At 45.5% G+C, this 22,686-nt stretch overlaps 2 protein-coding genes and 1 pseudogene across 2 annotated transcripts; all 3 read right to left on the minus strand.

Moving 5' to 3' along the window:
- Positions 1-1,003: 1,003 nt before the first annotated feature.
- LOC128849042 (ferritin heavy chain A-like) lies at positions 1,004-4,442 on the minus strand (annotated as a pseudogene).
- Positions 4,443-8,376: 3,934 nt separating this feature from the next.
- On the minus strand, positions 8,377-11,919 carry LOC128848563 (ferritin heavy chain A-like). The gene is made up of 4 exons (XM_054048536.1): positions 11,752-11,919; positions 10,947-11,093; positions 10,346-10,471; positions 8,377-8,560 (listed from the first exon to the last, which is right to left on the minus strand). The coding sequence occupies exons 1-4, from the start codon at positions 11,851-11,853 to the stop codon at positions 8,405-8,407; spliced, it is 531 nt and encodes a 176-aa protein (XP_053904511.1). The 5' UTR covers positions 11,854-11,919; the 3' UTR covers positions 8,377-8,404.
- Positions 11,920-15,204: 3,285 nt separating this feature from the next.
- Positions 15,205-18,068, minus strand: LOC128848564 (ferritin heavy chain A-like). Its single transcript, XM_054048537.1, has 4 exons — positions 17,903-18,068; positions 17,277-17,423; positions 15,949-16,074; positions 15,205-15,360 (listed from the first exon to the last, which is right to left on the minus strand). Exons 1-4 carry the CDS (start codon positions 18,002-18,004, stop codon positions 15,205-15,207), a joined length of 531 nt encoding a protein of 176 aa, XP_053904512.1. The 5' UTR covers positions 18,005-18,068.
- Between the last annotated feature and the right edge of the window lie 4,618 nt (positions 18,069-22,686).

The following is a 22,686-nucleotide window of genomic DNA, read 5'->3' on the forward strand; positions in this document are numbered from 1 at the left end:
TCTAAAAAACAATCCTGACCAGCACATCTAGTTAATCTAATTATACTTGGTACTTTGATTCCCCCTCTCTCATAAAAGAATCCCATTATTCATTAAAACTTCCCTCCTTCCACTCAAAATAGGGCCTAAATTTGGGAAAGTTGTTCAAGCCTTCTGTTTTACTTCAGGCTTCTTTGCCCACCATGCATCCATATGCAGAGGAGTCCTGCTGTTCATTTACATCCACAGAAGCTTTTCATTCTATTAGTGTCAAACCTTTTCTGAAGTATCCCTTGTTACCTAAACTAAGCCATTCAGCATGGCCATGTAGTCAGAGTCTTAGCAGCACTAGCTGCTGAGAGAAGAGACAGATGCTGGCAGCCCAGCCAATCTAACTGAGTATTCCCTAAAGCATCCCCCTCTCCCATGCCTTCTATTTGAGGAACATAAGAACAGCCATGCTGGGTCAGACCAAAGGTCCATCCAACCCAGTATCCTGTCAGCAGACAGTGGCCAATGCCTGGTGCCCCAGAGAGAGTGAACCTAACAAGTAATGATCAAGCGATCTCTCTCCTGCCATCCATCTCCACCCTCTGACAAAACACACTACTCATTTTCCCTACTGCCTAGCAGACACCACACCAAGCCTCTTTGCTTTTGTACTAGGCAACTCCTGCTATGCTGAACAGGACCAGAAATGGTGTTGTAGCAGAGCAGACCCAAAATGTCTTGCTCATCATGTTGCCTCTAACAGTGGCCATATGCTTTAGAGTGTATTTGTCACAACTGGAATTTTGAATGTGGGAAGTGCTGGAGGAAGAGTCAATGACAGTGTTTTAGCTATTGTAACAGCTGATTAGACTTTTCATGGTCTATTAAATTTAACAATGAGGAAACCAAGTAGCTAAAAATAGCTTGAAGCTAAACTTTATTCACCATACTGAGGTGTTAGGCAATGGATCTTCTGCGGTCTCCTAAAGGAGAGGTCCAGGGTTCTTACTGAAGGACAAAAGTAGTGAAGAGTTCAGCTGCTCTCCCCCAAGGTGGGCTTGTCAGACAGGCATGCTTCCATGCCATTCTGTGGCACTCCCAGGCGCTTCAGGTTGGTGAGGTGGCCATCAAGCACCTGGGAGACCTTTACCTGCTCCCCTGGGGACAGACACACACAGTTTTGTTCATTCCCTCTCAATCATCTGAGACTCTGTGCTGTCAGAGAGAATACTGGGGGTAGATGGACTATTGGCCGAATCCACTAAGGCCATTCTTATGGTCAAGTCTGAGACCAGTGATGTGTTCACAGCACAAAGTTTAGAGCCTTCTTTATTTGCCACACAGACAGGTGAGTCCCATTTGCTTCAGTGCAAGCAAGGGGACATATTACTAGGGCCCTACCAAATTCATGGCCATGAAAAACACATCATGGGCCATGAAATCTAGTCTCCCCCTGTGAAATCTGGTCATGTGCTTTAACTAATACTATCCAGATTTCATGGGGGAGACCAGCATCTCAAATTGGGGGTCCTGAACCAAAAGGGACCTGCGGGAGGAGGGGGTCAAGGTTATTTTAGGGGGCTCACAGTATAGCACCCTTGCTTCTGCACTGCCTTCAAAATCAGGCAGCTGGAGAGCAGCAGCTGTTGGTCAAGCGCCCAGCTCTGAAAACAGTTCTCCGCCAGCAGCAGTGCAGACATAAGGAGGATAATACCATACCCACACCACCCTTTACTTCTGCGCTGCTGGGCAGACACGGACGTGGACATACTTTTTTGGGGTCAGAACCCCTACAATTACAACACTGAAATTTCAGCTTTAAATAGCTAAAAATCATGCAATGTATGGTTTTTAAAATCCTATGACTGTGAAATTGACCAAAATGGACCATGAATTTGGTAAGGCCCTAATCATTACGTAAGAGTTAAAGTAGTTTTTGTACAGATTTAGGAGAAGTTTGCAGAGGACTAGTATTCTCCATTTGTTATCGGCAATGGACAGTCAGCATCTAATTTTGTTTTTCAGAAAGCAGCATTTTTCCATTGCTCTGTAAACATGCCACACATTTTAGGCAGGGTAATGTTTGTTCTCCGGTTTATATAGTGGTCCTGAATGGTCCCTGGTTAGTTTATTTTTTTAGTGGAGTGACACCAGGGATAAGTTCAGTTCAACCACATTCTCCAGAAGCTTGTTAGCTTCAGTGATTGGCTTCTACACAACAGTCCCTGAATCAAGAAGGAAGTTACTTAACTGGTTTGATATGATAAAAGGGCAGTAGCTAGACTAGCCTCTGCAATCTATGCAAGACCCAGCAATAGCTTATTGTAGGTCCCAATCAATCCATAACAGGTAGCTTGGGAATCTAGCCAAGCTCATACTGTCAGTTCAGTTGCTAGCAATCACGAGAGCTATTAGGGACTGGATAAGTTAGAGGCACCATATGCCTAGCTTAGAAGAAATTAAGTCACTGCTATGGCTCATCATTGACGAATATTTTTTCCCCTTGTGTCCACTCAGAGAGTCAGGCCAATATGGCCATTAAACTGTGTGTTCACAAATGCCTTAACATCTCCACAAGCTGGATTTGAGGGCAGCTGCATGATTACTCACATGGGGGATCATTCTTCTCCATAGCCAGCTTGTGCAGGTCCAACAGGGACTAGTTCACAATTTTCTACAGTTGCAGGGCATACTGCACGGCCTCCAGGCTGTTCCCCCACTCATCCTGCTCTGGCTTCTGCAGGAGGGAAACAAACAAACAAAAAGATAGGCTAGTAGACCTCACCTTCATGAGGATTGTGGGACCACATATATAGGGTACTCTGCAGGAGAAATAGGTAGACTCCAAGGAAAGTAACAAGGGGCACTTTGAGGACAAAAGGACTAATCTGACACCTTCATTGCAGCATATCCTATTACTTCAACCAGGAGTAGGGAATGGCACTGAGAGCTCCTTTGAAGCATTCCACTCACCTAGTGGTCTAGACTGCTTCTCCCTTTCCCTGCCACACAAGGCAGACTGCAGAAGTAATACAAAGGAGCAGGCTGCCACCTCCTCCAGGAAAGGGGGAGTAGTGGTATGGCATGAACATAATGATTTAAGATGCATCAGGCAGACTGAATTTGTCTTTTGAGGCTCAGCTGAACAGCTCTGCCTACTGAATCTGCCATAAGGTCTCTCAGCCCACCAGTATTTGGTGAAGTTGTCCACTTTACTGCTAGCAGACTTTCTTCAGGCAGCCCTGAGTACACAGAAGCCTTTAGAACAGAATTAACTCGATTTGTTTTTGTCAATACTATTGTAGAGGAAGGAGCAATAGCACCGGCTACAGCTAAGCTTATTGCATGAAAGAGACATACAGGCTTCCCACACAGTTTTTAAATACAGCTCCACAGCACCCCTTAGTGTTCCAGGGCCAAGTTACAGAATATGTATTAACAGATGGGTCATGTAACGACTCTCTACAGAGATTTTTCTCCACTGAGAGAAAAGGAGATCCACTAAAATTATTGAAACTGCTTGTTTGTACAGGAATATAAAGCAGTAATACAGCAATAGGGTGACCAGATGTTCCAATTTTATAGGGACAGTCCTGATTTTTGGGTCTTTTTCTTAAATAGGCTCCTATTACCCCCCACCCCCTGTTCCAATTTTTCACATTTGCTGTCTGGTCACCCTATACAGCAATAACCTCACGTTATAGCTTATCTGAAAGCACTGAATCTCATATGGTTTCAATTATCCCTTTCCTGGATACATGAATGGATTTGTTTTGTACCTTGATATTCTGTAGGACAATGCACCTTCTTCCCCCCCACTTATTCTGGTGGTAGAAACCTCTCTGCATGCTCCTTTGCCTCATAGGACTTCAGGAACTGAGTCACATGCCTCAGAGCCACATCAGCACGGTCAAAGTAGCACAACTGTGGAAATACAAGAAATGAGTGTAGTGAGATTATACATCACACCTGGGGTTGGTTAAGGAGCCATCAATAGTTAAGGTCACCTCTTACATATAGCCTACAAAGTAAGTAGCTCTTAACACCTACAAGAACACCTTCCTTCCTACTGCTTCTGCAGCAGTGCTCCAAAATCCTCAAGTTTCTGTCTTTTCTGGCCTTTACCCAAAGCTGTTCTGGAGCCACAGCACCCTGAATAACTCCCCATTATTTTCATAGTAGTCTTTGTACCTCCAATTTAATGCGTTACTACAGTCTCTGGATAAGACACCAGCTAGTAGTTCTTCTCCCCTCCCCCACAGAAAGAAAAAAGGACCACCACACACACCCCTCAGCAAAAAAAAGTTCAGAAGCATTTCTAAATTAAGCCTTGGACCTCTAAAAAGAGGCTAAGAAACACACACACTCAGCATAGCCTGATATACATAGCTGGCATACAGCTCCATGTTTACCCTGCAACTCCCAGCAGCCTCACATTCAGCATAAAAGTTCTGGCACACCTGGGAGTCCATTTGGGAGATGTAGCACTACAATATCTGTAATAGTTTAGACCCTAGTGAGGTTATAAGCAAACACAACCCAGAGCAAATGTAAAAATCTTGCCTCACATAGTTGCTATTAATACTGCTTAGACAAGGGTATAGCAGATGCTTCTATCCAATAGACTTCTTCCTCCATCCCAATTAGCCTCCTGGACAGTGTCTGGCAGACATTCCACAGGTGACTGCATTATTCAGCAATGAGGCCCTTCCCCCAACAGTTTCCATGAATAATGGACACACTTTCTTTGAACAGCCCAGGTAGGCACCTTTTGGCTCCTTCCCTTTGATTGACTGTGAAGAGTATGATACAATAATGAGGAGAAAATTGAGTAAAGATATACAGATTCTATCAATCAACTTCTAATGTGCCTCTATGTCACCAATCACTATAATATTTAGCTGTTGGTACCTCACAGTCACTTCTAGTAGTTCCAGTAGTGGTGCGCCTAAAGTGTACATAATTTATCAGTGCATATTGAATGGCACCAGCAACCATCTCTATGGTCTATTAGAAGACCACACCTTGCCTGAGGCATATGCCTATTACAACATACAGCAATCTCTGCTCTGTAGTCTAGTACTCTGAGTGTGACATTAGAAACCAACCATTCCTGTGTTCTAATCCTACATGTTACACTGACTGCCTCTGCAGCTCTAGGCAAATTATTTCACCTTTCTGCCTTATTTTTCCCGTCTGCAAAAGAAGAATAATCATGCTATTTGCCTGGTTCAAAAGGGAGCTGATTGATTTAATTAGCTTTGAAGTTGGAAAATGCCATGTAAATACTCAATATTATTTCAGCACTCTGAGATGACTCATAGCCAAGACATGATAAGGGGTGACCTTCCCCGTTCACTATGGGGGAAACTGGAAAGAACAAGCTATGACATCCTTATAATCATTGCAATTTAAATATTTAGGAAACAATATCTTCCTTTATTGGCTTTTGCTCTGCATTTGCTAAGCTGTGTGTACATTTAGTGCTAAAATGTTACAGTGCTGGTGTGGCTTACCAGAATGAACCTTGCAAGGGGAGTCATGAACTCCTGGGTTCCAACTCTGGCTCATTCTAAAACAGAAAATCCCTTAGACTAGACTGTGAGCGCCTCGGCACAGGGACTGTGCAAATGTCCTAGCACGTTATGGCCACTAATGCAATTAAATAAAAATAATAATAGGGAGTTCATTGCAGGATCGGGGCCTAATTGACTACATCCTCAATCTTGCAAACACTCAGGCTCATGCTTAACTCAAGACACTTAAATATTTCTATTGACATCGGTTGGACAGCTCATGTGTACAAGGTCAAACACAGGAGTGTCTGTAGAAGTGTGGCCTTGCGCAAAGCACTCCACAGCTTTTCATCTATAAAATGGGGATAAAATTGACTGAACTCCACCAGGGGTCCTTTGAGGATAGTTAGATAAAATGCGTTGAGCATGCGATGCTTTGAGCATGTGAGGTTATAAGTATTACATCAATTGTGCTACGAGTTGGTCATCTGTTATGAAGTAAAAGCAAATCACAGTCCCAGCTCTGGAGCAGTCCCCTTAGTGGACTGTCCTAGAGCCAGGGATCCCAGAAACCTTGGGGGGGGGGGGGTCCATGACTTTGAGCCAGCTTGGCAGGCCACTGAGCTGCCAAGGAAGTGGGCTGGGTTATGTTGTACCACTGTCTAGGTTACATCAGAGCTTCACTGAAACTGAACCATCTCCACAAAACGTTTCCAATTAGACAAATCAGCAAATTCAGACAAAAATGTTTTGTCAGAATTTTTCTAATGAGAGCTAATGTGGATATTGTCCCTCTTTATACTGTGCGGGGAGAGGGATGGATTTTGGTATAGGACATTCACCATTTGTTACTGTAACTTACACTTGGGTTAATACCAGAAAATTGTAACCTCACACTGGAGCCAAGATCAAATGTGTCCCAATGCCAAACCTGGACTGACAAGGTTTTGCAAAAGGTAAAACACTGATTTTTGCCAGTGCCTGGGACTAGTGAAAGGCCAGAACTGGAAACAGAAGGAGTAAAGCAGGGTAAATGCATTACTTCAGTAGACGTTACCTTCAGATTATGTGGTGGATATCACGGTCGGGAGTGGCTCACAACTGTGAGTGCCTACCTCCAGGCAGACTGTCAGAAAACAGGGCAGACACCCCAAGCTGGTGGCTTGTTCTGTAATTAGATTTCACCAAGCCAGTAATGAATGTGAATTCCTGGATCACTAGAACAGTATTTCCATAGAATCACAGACAATCCCCTAAGATCCTCCAGTCTATCTTGCCCCCCAGACAAACTGGACTTTATGAAAAAATGGTTACTTACACCAAAAAAAAAAATCACATCAGTTAGGTTATCTCTAGTCCCACCCAAGAGATCAGTCACTTACCCCAGATCAAGTGGCACTCTAGATCTTACACCAGAGATAGTTTGGTGTAAGATCTAGAGCTTAGATCTACTGGGCCCTGCTCCAGAAGTAGTTTTTAAGAGTGGACATGTGTGGGAAAGGGAAATTCATGCAAGCAGCTGGAACAATTGGGTGACTACTATGAAATTCATGAAGTCTGATTCTCTCCCCCCCCTTTTTTTTTTTTTTTTTAATTAAAAAAACCACACCCCAACCCACCCCTTTGAAGGAAAACCTTGAAGAATCCCTATATTATCCTACTATACTTCTCAAAACACAAGTCACTGTTCACCTATTAGCCATTTGTCATGAATATTCAAATGACCCCCTTGTTATAGGTACAGCCACCTCAAGCAGGTATTTGGGAAAAGCAATTGAAATTTTGCTTGCAGTGGTGTCTCCATGCAAAATTGAAGAGGTTACATTAACAATTTTTAGACACTAAGCTGTCTTTAGTTCCCATTAGCCAACACTATCCCCACTAAGATTCCCAAGCTGCCAGACAGAACTGTAGCCTGATTTCAGGGTCCTGAGCTGCACCTGTATTCATGAGCAAACTCAAATCTATATACGCCACTTGATGTACAGAGGTGGAAGGAAAAGAGGCCCACATTTCCTGCCATTGTGGGGATGTTTTGAGAGAGATGCTATTCTCTATTTTGGATAAAGTCATTTTGTTGAGGCAACATGAGTGACAGCCTGGTCACTGCTCATAACTTAGGAGCAAGAGGAGTTTCTGTTCCTAAAATATGCTCTTGGAAATTAAGTAACATGGGGAAGTGACTTGGAATTATGATTCTTACCCTGAGACATGTCACCCTATCCACATGGGTTCTCCACCACCTCCTTTGTTATTCAAGCACTTATTACTCCCAAGTATAGGACACCAAACCAGAGGTTGGATCAAGGATTTTAAAGGTGTATAGATTAGAGACAATGCCAATATTTCAATCTAAAAGCAGGTTAGGCTGGGAGGTACTTGAACAATGTTATTAACTGGAAGATAGAGAAAATTCAAGGGCATGCATAGTATTGCTTGGTCAGTTATTCTTGTTGCTTAGAGATACTGGAGTAGTGCCTAGGGCTCTGCCTTATAGAAAGTGTGTTTGAAGAGTGCCTAACTGTTTTGAATGCTGTTGCAATTTTAACTAAATGCATAGGATGGTGTTTAGAGGGCCTGTTTTTGCCAATAGCCATGCCAGTGCAAGTCTAGGAAGGATTCGTTTTCTTAACCACTTCTTACCTCAAGACCCAGCCTTTTCTTCTCCACACCTACTTTACCCACTGCTGAGTATAAACTACTCAAGGGACCACCCAAGTTTAGATCTACACTGCATGATTGCTAGCAAGGGGAACAATTCCTCATCCTTACTTTTCCATCTGACTTCCTGCACCCTCTGCTGAGGCCTGATCCCCTCCCCCATACAAATGGAGCAGATACCAGATTGCAGCTGAAAGTCAAGATTTATTCAGATTTATAACAGCGAGCATTGACAAGAATCCCTGGTCGTAAGTAGTTCAGCTGTACTCCCCCAGGGTGTGCTTGTCAAACAGGTACTCTCCCATGCCATTCTGGGGAACTCCCAGGAGCTTCAGGTTGGTGAGGTGGTCTCCCAGCTGCTTGATGGTCTTCACCTGCTCCTCCAGGTAGTCAGACTCCAGGAAGTCCCAAAGCTGCAAGGTAAGTTGACATTTTGTTTCAATCTCTCAGATCAGAAACAGATCTTAGATTGTTTCTGGTCACACATCATCATGTGTGACCAGAAAGGACTGAATACAAGTATTTGAAAACCACTACCTTTAACTGGAAAGAGTCCTGGGACTGGAAAGAACAGGTGTTCAAGTTTTAGCCAGGAGATATTTTGCTGGAGCAGTCATTCAAGTGTAACATTTACCTACAGCCCATATTCCCCCACACACCCCTTAAATCTATAGCTACCCCCCACGCATTTTGGGCTTTAGCCTAGAGAATGTTAGCTGGGAAAGAGCTTCATACTGGTGATGGTTTTTTACTTCATCCAGCATCGTTCTATACCATATGGCTAGATATCTAATAGCAGATGCCATTCACCGCAGGTTAAGTGCCTGCTAACAGGACCAAGGAATACAGAAGACATCACACACCATTCTCTGAGAACATGTGTTTTGCTGCCTCTCATCTCAATTCAATACTGCCCTTTCTGCTAGTTTTATACTGTACTGACATTTATATGTTCACCCCTTAGTGTAAGTTGCTCTATTTAGTTAGCGGTATTGCTCTTCCAGGCAGGCTACTTTCCCATCATTCCCTTCCTCACCCTCTTGGATGGTCCCAGTTAATCCACTGGAAAACATTTGGCAATAGCGGGAACTTAACCCATGATAGCTTCTGGTCATTAGCAGTCCCCTGCCCAGTTCAGAAGTGCCTCCTTTCAAGGCTCATCTTAGCTGAGCCAAGTACAGAGACTGCGGCTATATAAAGCAGTGGCATGAACTAGGCTCTCCCTCAGAAGGGGTTGCTTTAGCTGATCAGTTCATACCTCAGTTAATTACTCCCCAGCAACCTTTCACCCAGACACATCTCCAACCCCCAAACACTTTTCTTGTCTCACTCCTTTTTCAGAGTGAAAGAGCTATGAAGATATTAGAGTTTGGGGGCAGGGGAGAAGAGACCTAGACAGCATCCATTCTATTGCTTTCAATGGGGGAGGGGGTGCACAGGGAAATCACAAGTGGGCAAAAAGAAAAATACAGTTTTAAGTTTTCACTTAAGTTGTGGATGTGTAAGTTTTCAAACTTTTTTGGTGTGGGGGGAGGGGGGCAAAAGGTTTGACACTATGTTAAAAAAAGCCACTCTGTTTTTCCATCAGGGAGACTTGTTGGTCAGAGTTCCCAGCTGTGAGAGGCAGCTTCCTTAAAAGACAAGTTGACTTGGCACAAAAGTGAGTAGTATACAGCAGTGGCTTCCAGACTTGATTCAGGTACAATCTCAAAATATTGCAGTGAAAGGAATGGATGAACACAGGGCCAGCTCTGGCTTTTTTGCCACCCTAGGCAAAAAAAAGCCACCCACCGCCCCCCTCCCCCCTCAGCGTGGCAGAGCGCCAGGGGGAGGGCAGAGAGCCCCCAGCGGCCAGAGCACCAGGGGGAGGGCGGAGCGCCCAGGGCCCTCCGCTCTTCCCAACCGGCCAGAGCGCCCGGCCAGGGCCCCCCTCCAGGCACCGCCCCAAGCACGTGCTTGGTGGGCTGGTGCCTGGAGCCGGCCCTGGATGAACATCAAGCTCAGATGACCTGTGGTCTATACACACACCAGTTTGTTAACATTTGCACTACAGCTCCATTGCCTCAGAATATTTCTTCCTTTTTACAAAGTGATTGGCCAGTAGGCCCATAACCCCCCTTCCCCCCCCCCCCCCCCCAGGATGTTCTTTCCATGCAGTTGCCAACTTATCCCCTTTCTTCCCACTACCTTATACTCACATGGGGGTCATTCTTCTCTGTAGCCAGCTTGTGCAGGTCCAGCAGAGCCTGGTTTATAGCCTTCTCCAGCTGCAGGGCACATTGCAGAGCCTCCAGGCTGTTCCCCCACTCATCCTGCTCAGGCTTCTGTTCAGCATTGACCAAGAAAACAAGCAACAGTCAGTCTGAACCAACTTCAATACTCACTGAAGCTACATGGTGACCCACTGCCTACTCACCCTGACACTTCTTCCTTGCACACCAGGGCATGGGGAAAGGAGAAGTACCCATTTCTTTTGCTAAAAATTGTTATTTCTGTAGGAAGCATCTTTTTGATCTACTCAATGGGAACTAGAGCTTTAAGGAACATGTTAATATACAAAAAAGGTAAAGGACCAAGCAGGATACCAGGACTGTAGAACTGCATGCACCTGTATTAAGTAGATGATTTAGGAGCTGTCTGTTATACCTTTGGGGGGAAAGGCTTGGCACATAGATAATTAACATGGTCTAAAAATGAAAACTGCAGCCTCTGATGCCTCTAGTTGTCCCCCCCTCCACAGGGCTCATTAGTTTGAGAGAAATTTTTGGCAGAAATCCCGTTTTATATATAGTTTCTCACCCTGATGTCCTGCAGGACAATGCGTCCCCCTCGCTTGTTTTGGTAGGTCAGAAATTTCTCTGCATGCTCCCTCTCCTCATGTGACTGCTCCTTCAGGAACTGGGCCATATGCCTCAGGGCCACGTCGTCACGGTCAAAGTAGCAAGACTAGGGAGAAGGACAAACCCATTAGTGAAGACAATATTTTTAATATGGCTACAACAGACCCAATAGCAGGCGATTCAGAGCCATGGAATTACAGTAGTGCAATACACACATATCCCCTAAGATTAGAGCAACTCTGGGAGAAGCCCACTACTACCAGCCTGTAGGAAGAGCAACTTCCCACATCTGTCTTTAGACAGACCGCCACACTACTACACTATTTGTTTTGTGTGGAGATCCTTGCCATTGATTCAGTTACCATCATATCTGGCATTCAGTTTGCAGCTCAGTCCACTGCAAAGGAGAGACTGCCTGAAGAAGATGCATGTAGAACCTTCAGAAATACAAACCTGTTTGTGGTTTTTTTTCCTTGTATAGGGGAGAATTTCTGTACCAGCAGCCATCATCCAGAGACTAGAAGTCTCTAGAGAAAAAGGAGCACAATTCCTTTTGAAATATGGCTGTAGCTTACATCAGCATTTCATTGTCTTGAAAGAATAGGAGTAGGTCATTCAGCAAAAGCACTCTGTTTTCCAGACTAGAAAACCAAGTTGTGCAGAAGTCACACCTGAGCAAGAAAATACTCCAGCAATGCCCATTTGCAACCATAGGCCACAATTATCTTCAAATAGAGAGCAGCAGGAGAAATAGAAGCACTCACCATGGACAGGTAGACATAGCTAGCATACAACTCCAAGTTCACCATGCGATTGACAGCAGCCTCACAGTCCAGATGGAAGTTCTGACGCACCTGAGACTCCATCTTTGCCAGTCTAACAAAAGCTTCTAGATAAGAATGACACACAGTTCTCCACAAACTCTGTAAAAACAGAACCTCCACCCAAGCAAGAGAGAGAAACTATGTCTCCCTAGCACAGCTGCTCTTAATAATGGTCAGAAAGGCTGTAGGCATGATTGGCAGTTGCTGTTGGCCAATGGAAATTCCCTTCTCCAGCAAGGGGCTAGTTAACATTGTGGGCGTGGCTATAGCAGCATTTCCACCAGGGCAAGGTTCATTTAGTGACATTTCTTCTCTTGCTCTAAGCCCAGCTAAAGGAGCTGGGGATTGTAGATATTCTCCAAGAGGACTACAGTGAGGTCACTCCATGGTTCCTTTATGTCTGATAACTGAGGAATTGGCTGTGATGTGCAGAAAACAGCCAATACGTCAGATTTCCCCACCAAGAGCTGCTCTGAAGAGATGAAAGTGGCATCAGGAGTCTGGGGCAATGATGCCTATTGTGCATAGGATGACCATAGGGACAGTCCTGATATATGGGGCTTTTTCTTATATAGGTGCCTATTTCCCCCCACACCCATCCCGATTTTTCACACTTGCTGTCTGGTCACCCTAATTGTGCACATGAGTCAATGTTTCCTTTGAATTCTGCCCTTAGGTGTCAGAGGCTTGGCATGATACATGTGACTGTTATGCACCTGACAGTCCCTTCTCTGTGTAGTCAGACTTCTTTTTTGGATCCCAAGTGGAGCCCAGCACTGTAGTATGGACATGGGGGAGTCACAGGGAGAGTGGTGAACATATGACACAGAGAGGTTGCTGGGACAGGAACACCAGGTTGATGGCAGGACATATTTCACACTACTGCCTTTGCAGACAGCAGAATTAGGAAAGCGATTGCAGAGCAAGGTCCCACCAGGAATTGTCATGGTGTGCACATCTGCAGGGGGTGAGATGGGCAACTCATGGGGCTGAACAGAAGCAGCAGGTGAGGTCACATCTATGATCTAGTATCTGAAAGAAAGAGAAATTTTGGCTTCTGTACCTCTGTGACAAACACCCCTGCTGTCATTAAAAAAAGATGTAGGGGTCCAAGAAAGGGCAGCAGTGCCTTCTTTTTCTGACTTTTATTGAAGACTTATTTAAATTGATGCCAACTGAAAATATTAACCAAACTCTGTCCCTCAGGCACCTCCCTTCTGTCTAAAAGAGCTGGGTACAGCTAGAATGTCCTGGCTTTTGGCCTCTGGCTGCTGCAGAATACAAATAATAGTTGATAAATAAATTCTTTTGAGCAATTGTCTCAAGTTGAGAAAAAAAAGATTGTCCAGTTTGCTCCTTATGTCTCCTAGGGCAGTTTGTTTCTCCTCCACCCCACCCTCCCTTTGGTTTAGTCCCTTTTAGTGTCATTGGATTACAAGCTGTGCCGCCCCCCCCCCCCCACATGCTACAGCTAGTGAAACCATTCAAGTGCTGTCCATGAGGTGCCAATAAGGAGAGACATTATCCTTGGTACTAGGGGCACTTCTCTGCAGAAGTCATGACAGAGGAAAAAGTCCTTGTTAGAAGAGCAGGGCTGTGTTCAGCTTGGGTCATTACATGCCATGCCTCTCACATTCTCCCTACTTTTTCCATTGGCACAATAATACAGCCTCCAGCCTGTCTTCAAAACTGACAGTTAGTGCTGCTGGTGGGCAACTATTGGCTTTCACCCACTGGTAAGCTGCATGTTGGTGGCAGCTTAGCACTTCTTCATAGCTTGGGGAAGACCTTCGGGGTTTTGCTGTGCGAATGGGGCTATCTAAAGATTAACGCTCTTGCACTACTAAATAGGACAAATCAAACAATGGGCAATGGCCTAATATTTTCTCTTCTCCCAGAATAAAATTAAAAGTGCAAACTTAACTATCTTGGGACTGAACTTTAGCAGAGCTGCATTGAATTACATCTGCTGCATACCTGGCTCTTTGTTTACAGGTAAGACTTTCCATTGCCTGTGACCTGTAGTACCACAGTCCCCATGGGGTCCTGTAGTTGTTTCTTGTTTCCCCCACCCCCCTCTTGCCCCTAGAGCAGGACCAGGCAGTTATAGCAAGAGATAACTAGGTACAAAGTTGTGGGACATAGGGCACATCCAAACAAGGGTAAATAAGTGAACCAGACTCCCTATCTTTAGTAATATGAAAGTAAGTCACCTTAACTTGACTAAGCCCACAGCAGGCTCCCATAGTCACTTGGTTAATAAGATGGCTCCCTGCTGCCCCTCATTGAGCATTGATTACACTAACTCTACAGTTGTTTACCCCTACTCTCCTCATAGGGCAGGTTTCCAACACTGCGGGGGGGATGGTAGGAATGTTTCCTGCTTTCTTGACTCCTGGGGGAGTCAAGGTTGTCACTGGGTGGCTCCCTGAGACAGAACAAACAAACAGCCATGCAGTGTCCTTCACCTGGGCTCCCTGAATAACCTCTTAGTGCCACAGGGCAGTACTACAGTTGGAAGCTACTCTTCAGATGGCACATATCAGGTAACCCCCCCTCCTCTGAATTTCATTTGAGCCCAGCTGTGTGCCTCTAACAGAAGCTGCAGGAGGAGAAGGACAGTTGGAGTAGCTGAGGAGATGTGAGGTGAACTTCTTGCTAAAGAGCTGTGGCACCTAGCTGACCCTTCATGGGGGGGGGAGAAAATGAGTCATTAAGCAGGTCCCTTTGTAGAGGATGAGGTTACTTCAGAGACCTAGTAAAGGATGGAGGGGATGTAGTGGGAGAAGAGTGCAGTGGTGCTACACAACCATCAGGAGGCCCTGTCACCGTGGTTTTAGACCACAAAGTCCAGGGTAGTACCAGCTTCAAGAAGAGAGATTTCTCCTATTCTGATGAAAGCCATCAAGGGAGACTAACCCCAGCATAGTCTGTTACTACAGTCACCTGGGGTGGGAGAAGTCACAGTTGAGGCCCAGCTCTGACTCAGGCAAAGCTGAGATTTTAACTGGGTTTCCCTGCCCCCCCTCCCAACTAAGATCAGTAGCTACTGGGGTAGTGCCATCTTTGGGGTAGGTTGTTGTGAGAGATACTATTCTATGGCAACATGGAACATCAAACCTTGGGTAGTCTCAAAAATTTGAGGCAGGAGAGCATTTCACACCCTGCTCTTGCCATCAGAAGAAGTGGTGAGTAGGACCCTACTGCCATGCCCCAACATAGTCATCCCATCTGCACAGAGCATGCAGAAGAGGAATAGTCATCTTGACCAAATCAAAGACACAGGATAGTGGACGCATAGAACATTTTATTGTCAGCACCTGGCCCTAGGTTGCTACACCTTGTCTATGAAGACCTAGAGATCTGCATGGCACTCAGCTGGTAGTGTGTAGTTCAGCTGCTCTCCCCCAGGGTGAGCTTGTCAAACAGGTACTCTCCCATGCCATTCTGGGGCACTCCCAGGCGCTTCAGGTTGGTGAGGTGGTCTCCCAGCTGCTTGATGGCCTTCACCTGCTCCTCCAGGTATTCAGACTCCAGGAAGTCACATAGCTGCAGCCAAGCAAGGGAAGGAAGAGGAATATTCATTCCAGTTCAACTATACTCCATTATGTTTCAGTGCAGAATTTTAGATTCAAGTAAGAGTCTCAGTGAGCTAGGGGGAAATCAGCCACCTCTCCCCAGCACATGTCAGAAGGGTGTGAAACACTACTTTTCAGTGCTATGTGGACAACTCCAGTTGTTAATATTGCTTCTCACACCCTCTAAGCAAGGAAGCTCTGTAGTCAAAGGATGAAAGCATCATTGCCAGCAATCTAACCTATAGATCCAGTAAGAGACTGTTGACAATTGTAACCATAATTCCCTCTTCCAAATATTTGACACCCCCTGCCCCCTAGCACAGAGACAGAAGCCTGGAGGCAAAAGAAGAGTAGAGGGCTCTCTCCTGCTAGAGAATAGCATCTCTGGGCAGATTAGAAAACTGAACACTGCATCAGCTGGTTTACATTTTCATCTCCCCCACCCCAGAAAAAGGGAGAGGAAGGGGAGTCTCTAGGCTTCAAGAGAGAGACTTCCCCAGAGGAACAAGTGCTTCCAAACATCTACTCCAATGATTTTGTATTTGTCTGCCATACTCACATGGGGGTCATTCTTCTCTGTAGCCAGCTTGTGCAGGTCCAGCAGGGCCTGGTTCAGAGTCTTCTCCAGCTGCAGGGCACATTGCAGGGCCTCCAGGCTGTTTCCCCACTCATCCCGCTCGGGCTTCTATACAAACCCAAACAAAGCCATGAGACACTCACATGTTGACTCCCATTGCAGGTAGGGAATAGGGTCTACTCTCCATGGAGAAGAAAGTAGGCTTCCTTCGTTTAAGAGGTGAGGTGGGGGCTGGAAAAAATTCCACTACCCTTGTCTAATAGACAGTAGTAATAAGCATTTGAGATCTGGGATGCCAGTAAGCCAAGTGCCAACTCTAACAAAAGCCTTGTCAGCAGAGACCTCAAACTCACTGCTGGAAATCAGGCCAGTTCATTTGGGCATTTGTATAGATCAAAGTCATTGTTAATAATGTAAACTTTATGAAAACTAACATTACATTATCTGCCTTGTTCTCACTTATCTGTATGTTAGATGAATAGCAAACGTTCACGTGGATACACCCCTGTAACTAAAAAACCCATCCAACGAGAAAGAATCCTTGTGGAATGCAAATGAAGAGCTTTCACAGGCAAGTACTAACCCTTGTGATCATTGTGTGGGATGATCAGTGACTAATTACCTGGCAGAGAGTGGCATGCAAAGAGCCCATGTGGTGGTAATGATGCTGTCAGCTGGTTTTCCCCTAGCAGCAACAGGTATGGACACAAGGGGGAGAACCCCCACACACCTTCATCTCTGGGTCATTTGGAGTCAACAGCAGAATAACTGTATGAGAGGACTGAGATCCCCAGAATTATTCTAAGTAGCCCTGAGAGACATTTGGGAAACTGGCTAATGGTAACAGAGGTTACTATTAGGAATTCTAGACTGGGACTCACCTGTAAATGTTGAGAGGTTAAAGCAGATTAACCAAGAAAAGAAGTTAGAAAAACTTTACTATAGACTTGGCTACTAGTATTGTCTGGTGTGAGATCTAGGGTACAAGTCAACCCAAGTGAGTGATGGGTTTCTTAGGACTGGATGTTTTGAGATAATTGCTGTAAGTGACCATTCACCAGTCCAGCTTGCCTAGATGGCAAGATAAACTGGAGCATCCACTTGGATGGTCTGTGACTCCATTATAGGCTACTGTAGTGTCTGGGAAGTCACATTTAGTACTGGGCTGCTGAAATCTACTTCTAGATCACACCACCAGTTGGGGTGTCTGACCTGAGGCAGCACTCCCAGTCAGCCATTCCAGACAGACAGACTGACAAGATGCAGAGACTATAAAGCAAGACTGAACAACAAGCACCCTTAGTGGTCACCTTGATAGCCTGCAAGACAATGCTTCCCCCTCTCTTGTTCTGATAGGTCAGGAACTTCTCTGCATGCTCCTTCTGCTCATGAGACTGTACCTTCAGGAACTGGGCCATGTGCCTCAGGGCCACATCATCCCGCTCAAAGTAGTAGGACTAGAGAGACAGAAGAGAACAGCAAAGGCAATGCATCAGGTGTTTACTACAGGTCAATATAAAAAAAATTGACATACCAAGCCCCCGTATATGGGCACAAGCCATCTTGTCTCCTTCATCCTTTGCCTTTAGCCAGGTACAATGCAAGTATCTCTAACTGCAATACAAGGGAAGTTTAAGCTTCTAGAGATTACTCTTTGTGCAATCAGTCTCCCCCTTCCCTTCCCCAGGCTCACATTCCAAGACATTCCCCTTCAAGAACTTCCCCTCACTACAACAACACCTGCCCATTACAACTGCAACTGTGTTTGTCACAGCACACCCCCAAAATACTTCATAGTCTGCCCATTTCCTCACTAGCACCCAGATTTAACCTGCAAGGTCACACACCATATTTGTTCCATATTTTCACTCTCAGTAGCTAGAAATAAACTGGGAGGGGGGGAAACCACCACACCACACAGCACCAACAGACTCACCATAGACAGATAGACATAGCTAGCATAGAGGTCTAGGTTCACCAGGCGGTTCACAGCAGCCTCACACTCAGCATGGAAGTTCTGACGCACCTGAGACTCCATCTCAAGACCTAGAAAATATAGTGATAACAGCACAGGAAAAAATGAGAAAGCTTTTAAGCTCTGTCACTACAGAAACACACCCTCAAAGGCAAGCAGAACTTGCACTTGAAGACAGGTGGCATTAATACTGTTCAGAGTAGGGAATGCTTGTGATGGGCAGCTGATGCTGACCAATGGAAATTCCCTTCCTCAGCAAGGCACCAGTCAGCATTGTGGGTGGGACTGTAGAGAACGTTCACAGCTGAGAGGCTGGCTCATCAAGATGACATCCCCTGTTGTCATTAGAGCCACAGTAGGAGGCGGGTGGGGGCTATGGACTCTCCTTGAACAAGTCACTTAGCTGATAGCTTTATTTGCTCACTTCCTTAGCATGTCCTAACCTTGGGTAACTAGCTGTATGTTTAGAACCATGTAGGAAACTAATAGTTTTACTGTCATGCTGTTTACTTAGACACTATGGGATCAGTTTTCAAAAGCACCCAAGTCCCACCTCCAAGAGTGACTGAGGCACTCAAAAGTGAGTTTCACTGAAAAGCACTGGGACATGAGCCCCTAAATCACTTTCCAAAATGGCACTTAAGTGCTTTTGAATATCTTATTCTGCCGAAACATGCATTAGTGACTTACGTTCCGGTGTTTTGGCAACACAAATATCCCCCTCACAGCCATCTTGCCCAGCTCCCCAGACTTTTGCAAAAACACAGCTATTTTTACCTGGTGCTAAAAAAGGTGCAATTCATCCTCTCTATCTCCCTGGGAGAGGGAACAGTTTCAGACTGAACTATGGAGCCCCGCCAACAGAAAACCTCTTTCTCTACAAAAACACAGGCCTGCTGGCCAGTGCAAACTGGTGCCCAAGTTATCACCAATGGGGCTGCCAGAGTTTCTTTGCCCCTACAGTCACAACACAGAGGACTGAAATCTCTATGGGGTCTGCTAGGAAGTGTCCCAAAACAAATTCAGCAAGGAACCTTAAGAGCAGAGGCAACAAGACTGACAGAAAATATGATTAATTTTTCCTTCGGAGCATTCATTTTAGCTGCTGGAGGCATGGTTTGGCAGCGCAGGACTGTTGCCACATCCAACATGTCAGACATAGGAGGTAGGGATGCAGCAAGAGATGCCTCTCCCGCAGTGGTCAGCTCCCCTCCACTTCTGAATGCTAAGAAACCAAGGCTGATATGGTCGTGATGCCCAAGGCCAACGAGAGGGGGGGGAAGCCGGTACAAATTACTGGGGCCCGGTGGTCCAGAAGGGGGCCCAGGGCCCAGCTTCCCCGCTCCCCTCGTCGGCCCTGTTTAGCCGGTCCGCCCTTGCTGGGGGGCCCCAAAAATTTTTTTCACCAGGGCCCAAACCTGCTCTCGGCAGCCCTGCAGATGCCTACACACACACACGTAGACAGAAAGCACTATTACTCCTTCCCCAGCAATCTAGCTTTAGAACTAGAGAAGGTCCCACCTCTTGTAACTCAATTTTTCAGTTAGAAAATCCTGATTGGACAAAAGCAAGAGATAGCTATTGGGAAGATATCAATTTCCTTAATATTTGAATGGGACATTATTGAAACAATCCATTTTGAAGGTTCAAAAGAAAATTGTTTCAGTTTTATCCTTTTCACTTCTCTAGTAAGCTTTAGTTTGAATGTAAACTAAAAAAAAGTTGCATAAAATAGTTTGATGAGGACAGAGTGCTTATCTTTTGACCCTCATTTCCCCCCTCCAGCCCGGTTCAGTGCCTGAGTGTATTGAACATTTTTCCAGAAGCCGTACTTACTCACTTGTTTTTATTTTCACACAGCATCACAAAAATCAGCAACCTCTGTGCTAGTGGCTATATTGCTAGGGAGGATCATGCTAGTTCCAGAAAAAGCCAAAGTGGTGCGATTGGTTAGCACCATCTGATGTCCTAGAAGGCACTGGTGTTGAGGGTACAGAATTGAGCAGAAAGTGGCTTCACAATGGTTCTGAAATCAGGGCATTAATAGATATCCCTTCATTGTTCTGTGACTCCCTCTAGTTACATCACCAGATTTTCCCTTCCAAGTGGAAGCTGAGCAATAAGAATTGCAAACCAAGGTCCATCTTCAGGGGGTTCACTATCTCCAGTCACTTCTCTAAGCCAGCTCTTTGTTTACCCCACACACACACTTCCTCCTTGTGTCAGATAGCGATACTACTTATTTGTGCACTCCTCTTACCCCAGCTTCTACACAACTGAATCTGGGACTGGATAGAAGTTCTGTCCTTCAACCCACAAAGTGACATTATAGAGCCTTCAGCCCTAGACCTGGCATAAAGGATATCACACTTAGTGTGAGTAAGTGTAGTTGGTCCATTTCCTACAATACCCAGAAAGAAATTACATTAGGGGTAATACAACTGCCAGGCCCTCCCCCAGAAGAGCACACATGGGATGTATATCTAGGCTAAGCCTTTCCAATAGCAGCCCTCCTCACTGTCATGCTTCCTGTGATTCTCATCCCCCACCCCCAGAAAGAAAGACACCTTAGAGATTTCAACAGGTTAATACATTTTATTCTCAGCACTTGGATGGCCATTGATCCAGCTTTACTATACTGGAGGAGAGCCTCCCATGTGCATTGTTCAGCTGCTCTCCCCTAGGGTGTGCTTGTCAAACAGGTACCATGCCATTCTGGGGCACTCCCAGGCATTTCAGGTTGGTGAGGTGGGCTCCCAGCTGCTTGATGGCCTTCACCTGCTTCTCCAGGTAGTCACACAGCTGCAGCTAGAAAAGGGAAGAAAGATTAAAAGATGGATTTGTTCCATCTAGGATAGCACCTTTGCATTTCAGTACACATAGCTCACTACTGTAAGGTTATGGTGTCATGTTGAGTTATGGGATCCTTGCCCCTCTGTCCTCCAAGGAAAACCCTCAGACTGTTGCATGTTGGCACTTGTATGTTTGATCTAACTAGTATAGTTAGCGAACATCCCTTCTCACAACCACAGCTGAGAACAACATTCTCTCGTTTGAAGGTTGTTCACCAAGGCAAGGAGATAGTAAGCCACTTGTCTGCATGCCCAAAGAAGTCTGACACAGGTGCAGTAGAAGGGGCTTATTCCTAAGCATGTCACCATCTTAGTTCCTCATCTCCCATTCCCCCTCTGGACACCAGAGATGATTCTGCTGCAGCAAAGCAGCTGGAGGGAAGATGTTTAGCCAAAATAGCATAAGGCAAGACCAAACTGATTCTCAGCTACAGAAGAAGAGGGCAGAAAAGCCCCCAGTGGACTGTAGAAGACAAGAAAACACATCCTAAGTTGTTTTACATTCTCTCCTACACAAGAAAATCCTTCACCCATCCCCAGAGGAAGGAGTTCTTTTTAGGAGAGCTATATCTCCAGACCTTTCTTCTACCCTTGTTTCTGTACAGGAGAGTTTTCCTGAGACAGAGCATAAGAGTGCACTCTAACTCCCACCATTCTCTTCAAAGCTGCCCTGCATTTCCCTATCACCATACTCACACGAGGGCCATTCTTCTCTATAGCCAGCTTGTGCAGGTAGAGCTGGACCTGGTTCAGAATCTTCTCCAGCTTCCGGTTCACTACAGGGCCTCCAGGTTGTTCCCCCCCACTCATCCCACTTTGGTGTCTAGTCACTGTTCAGCAAGACACCAAACATTTAGTCTGCATCAACTCCACCATTCACTGAAGATACAGTGACCTACAGCCTGCTCCTCACCCCCACACTCCTCCTTCCCCAGGCCCTGGTGTCCAAGGAGAAAGGACCCATTCCTTTTGCTAGAAATGGTGGTTTTCAAAAACCCAAAATTCCACACAGGATGGAAATGCCCTTTCCTGGGCAGCTCCAGTGATTACTTTTACAAGAGGAGCTTAACCGATTCTTGGCAGAGATTAAATTTCCACTACCAAGTGTGAAGAAGTTGCAGGAGCTACTTGGGGTCAGAACCTCAGCCACTGTAAACTAGCATAGCTCCAGAATGATAGTAGTTGTGTACAGATCCCATCGACTGATCTGCAGTACCACAACCCCAATGATGTTCCTCCAGGCATGTGTATTTCCCCTCGACCTCTTTCCTATTGTAGAATCTGCCAATTGCTGGAGAGAGACATGACAGCTTAGGAGGAGGAATTAAGATATTTTCCAGGAACAAATGGGTGATGTTTCTACATATTAGCCATGGTCATCATCAGGTGATGATTTGCCTGCCACAGTAGCTTAAGCTAGTATTGTAGCCCTCTCCTGTCAGATAACTATGCAAGTCACTTATGGACCCCACAATTTTCTTCTCCGCTATAATAGGAGACACTGGGTCACCTTTTCCATTATCCCTGTGCAGAAACAATCACTAACCCGTTTTTCCTTCTTGTGGATTTGAAGATGCTTAAGAGCAGGAAATACATATTGAGGTCACCCACTACTGATTTTGTTCAAATGCCTCCACATACTCCAGCCCTAGTTGCAGGAAGAGAAGGAGAGTTGAAGTAGTTCAGCAACTGGAGATACAGACAGGAGAGTCCCCTGTAATTAATTCTGGGTGGAGGGCTAAGTGGTTAGAGGATAACTAATTTGTCAGCCCCTCTCTCAGCATAATTAAGAAGTTATTTGGAAGAGAGGTTGTCACATGAGCCAGGGGAGGGGGGGGGGGGGGGAAGAGGCAGGAATAAGGATAGAGCCTTAGACACAAAGGTGCAGACCAC

The sequence above is a fragment of the Malaclemys terrapin genome, chromosome 14 (genome assembly GCF_027887155.1).
Source record: "Malaclemys terrapin pileata isolate rMalTer1 chromosome 14, rMalTer1.hap1, whole genome shotgun sequence".
NCBI classification, from domain to species: domain Eukaryota; kingdom Metazoa; phylum Chordata; order Testudines; family Emydidae; genus Malaclemys; species Malaclemys terrapin.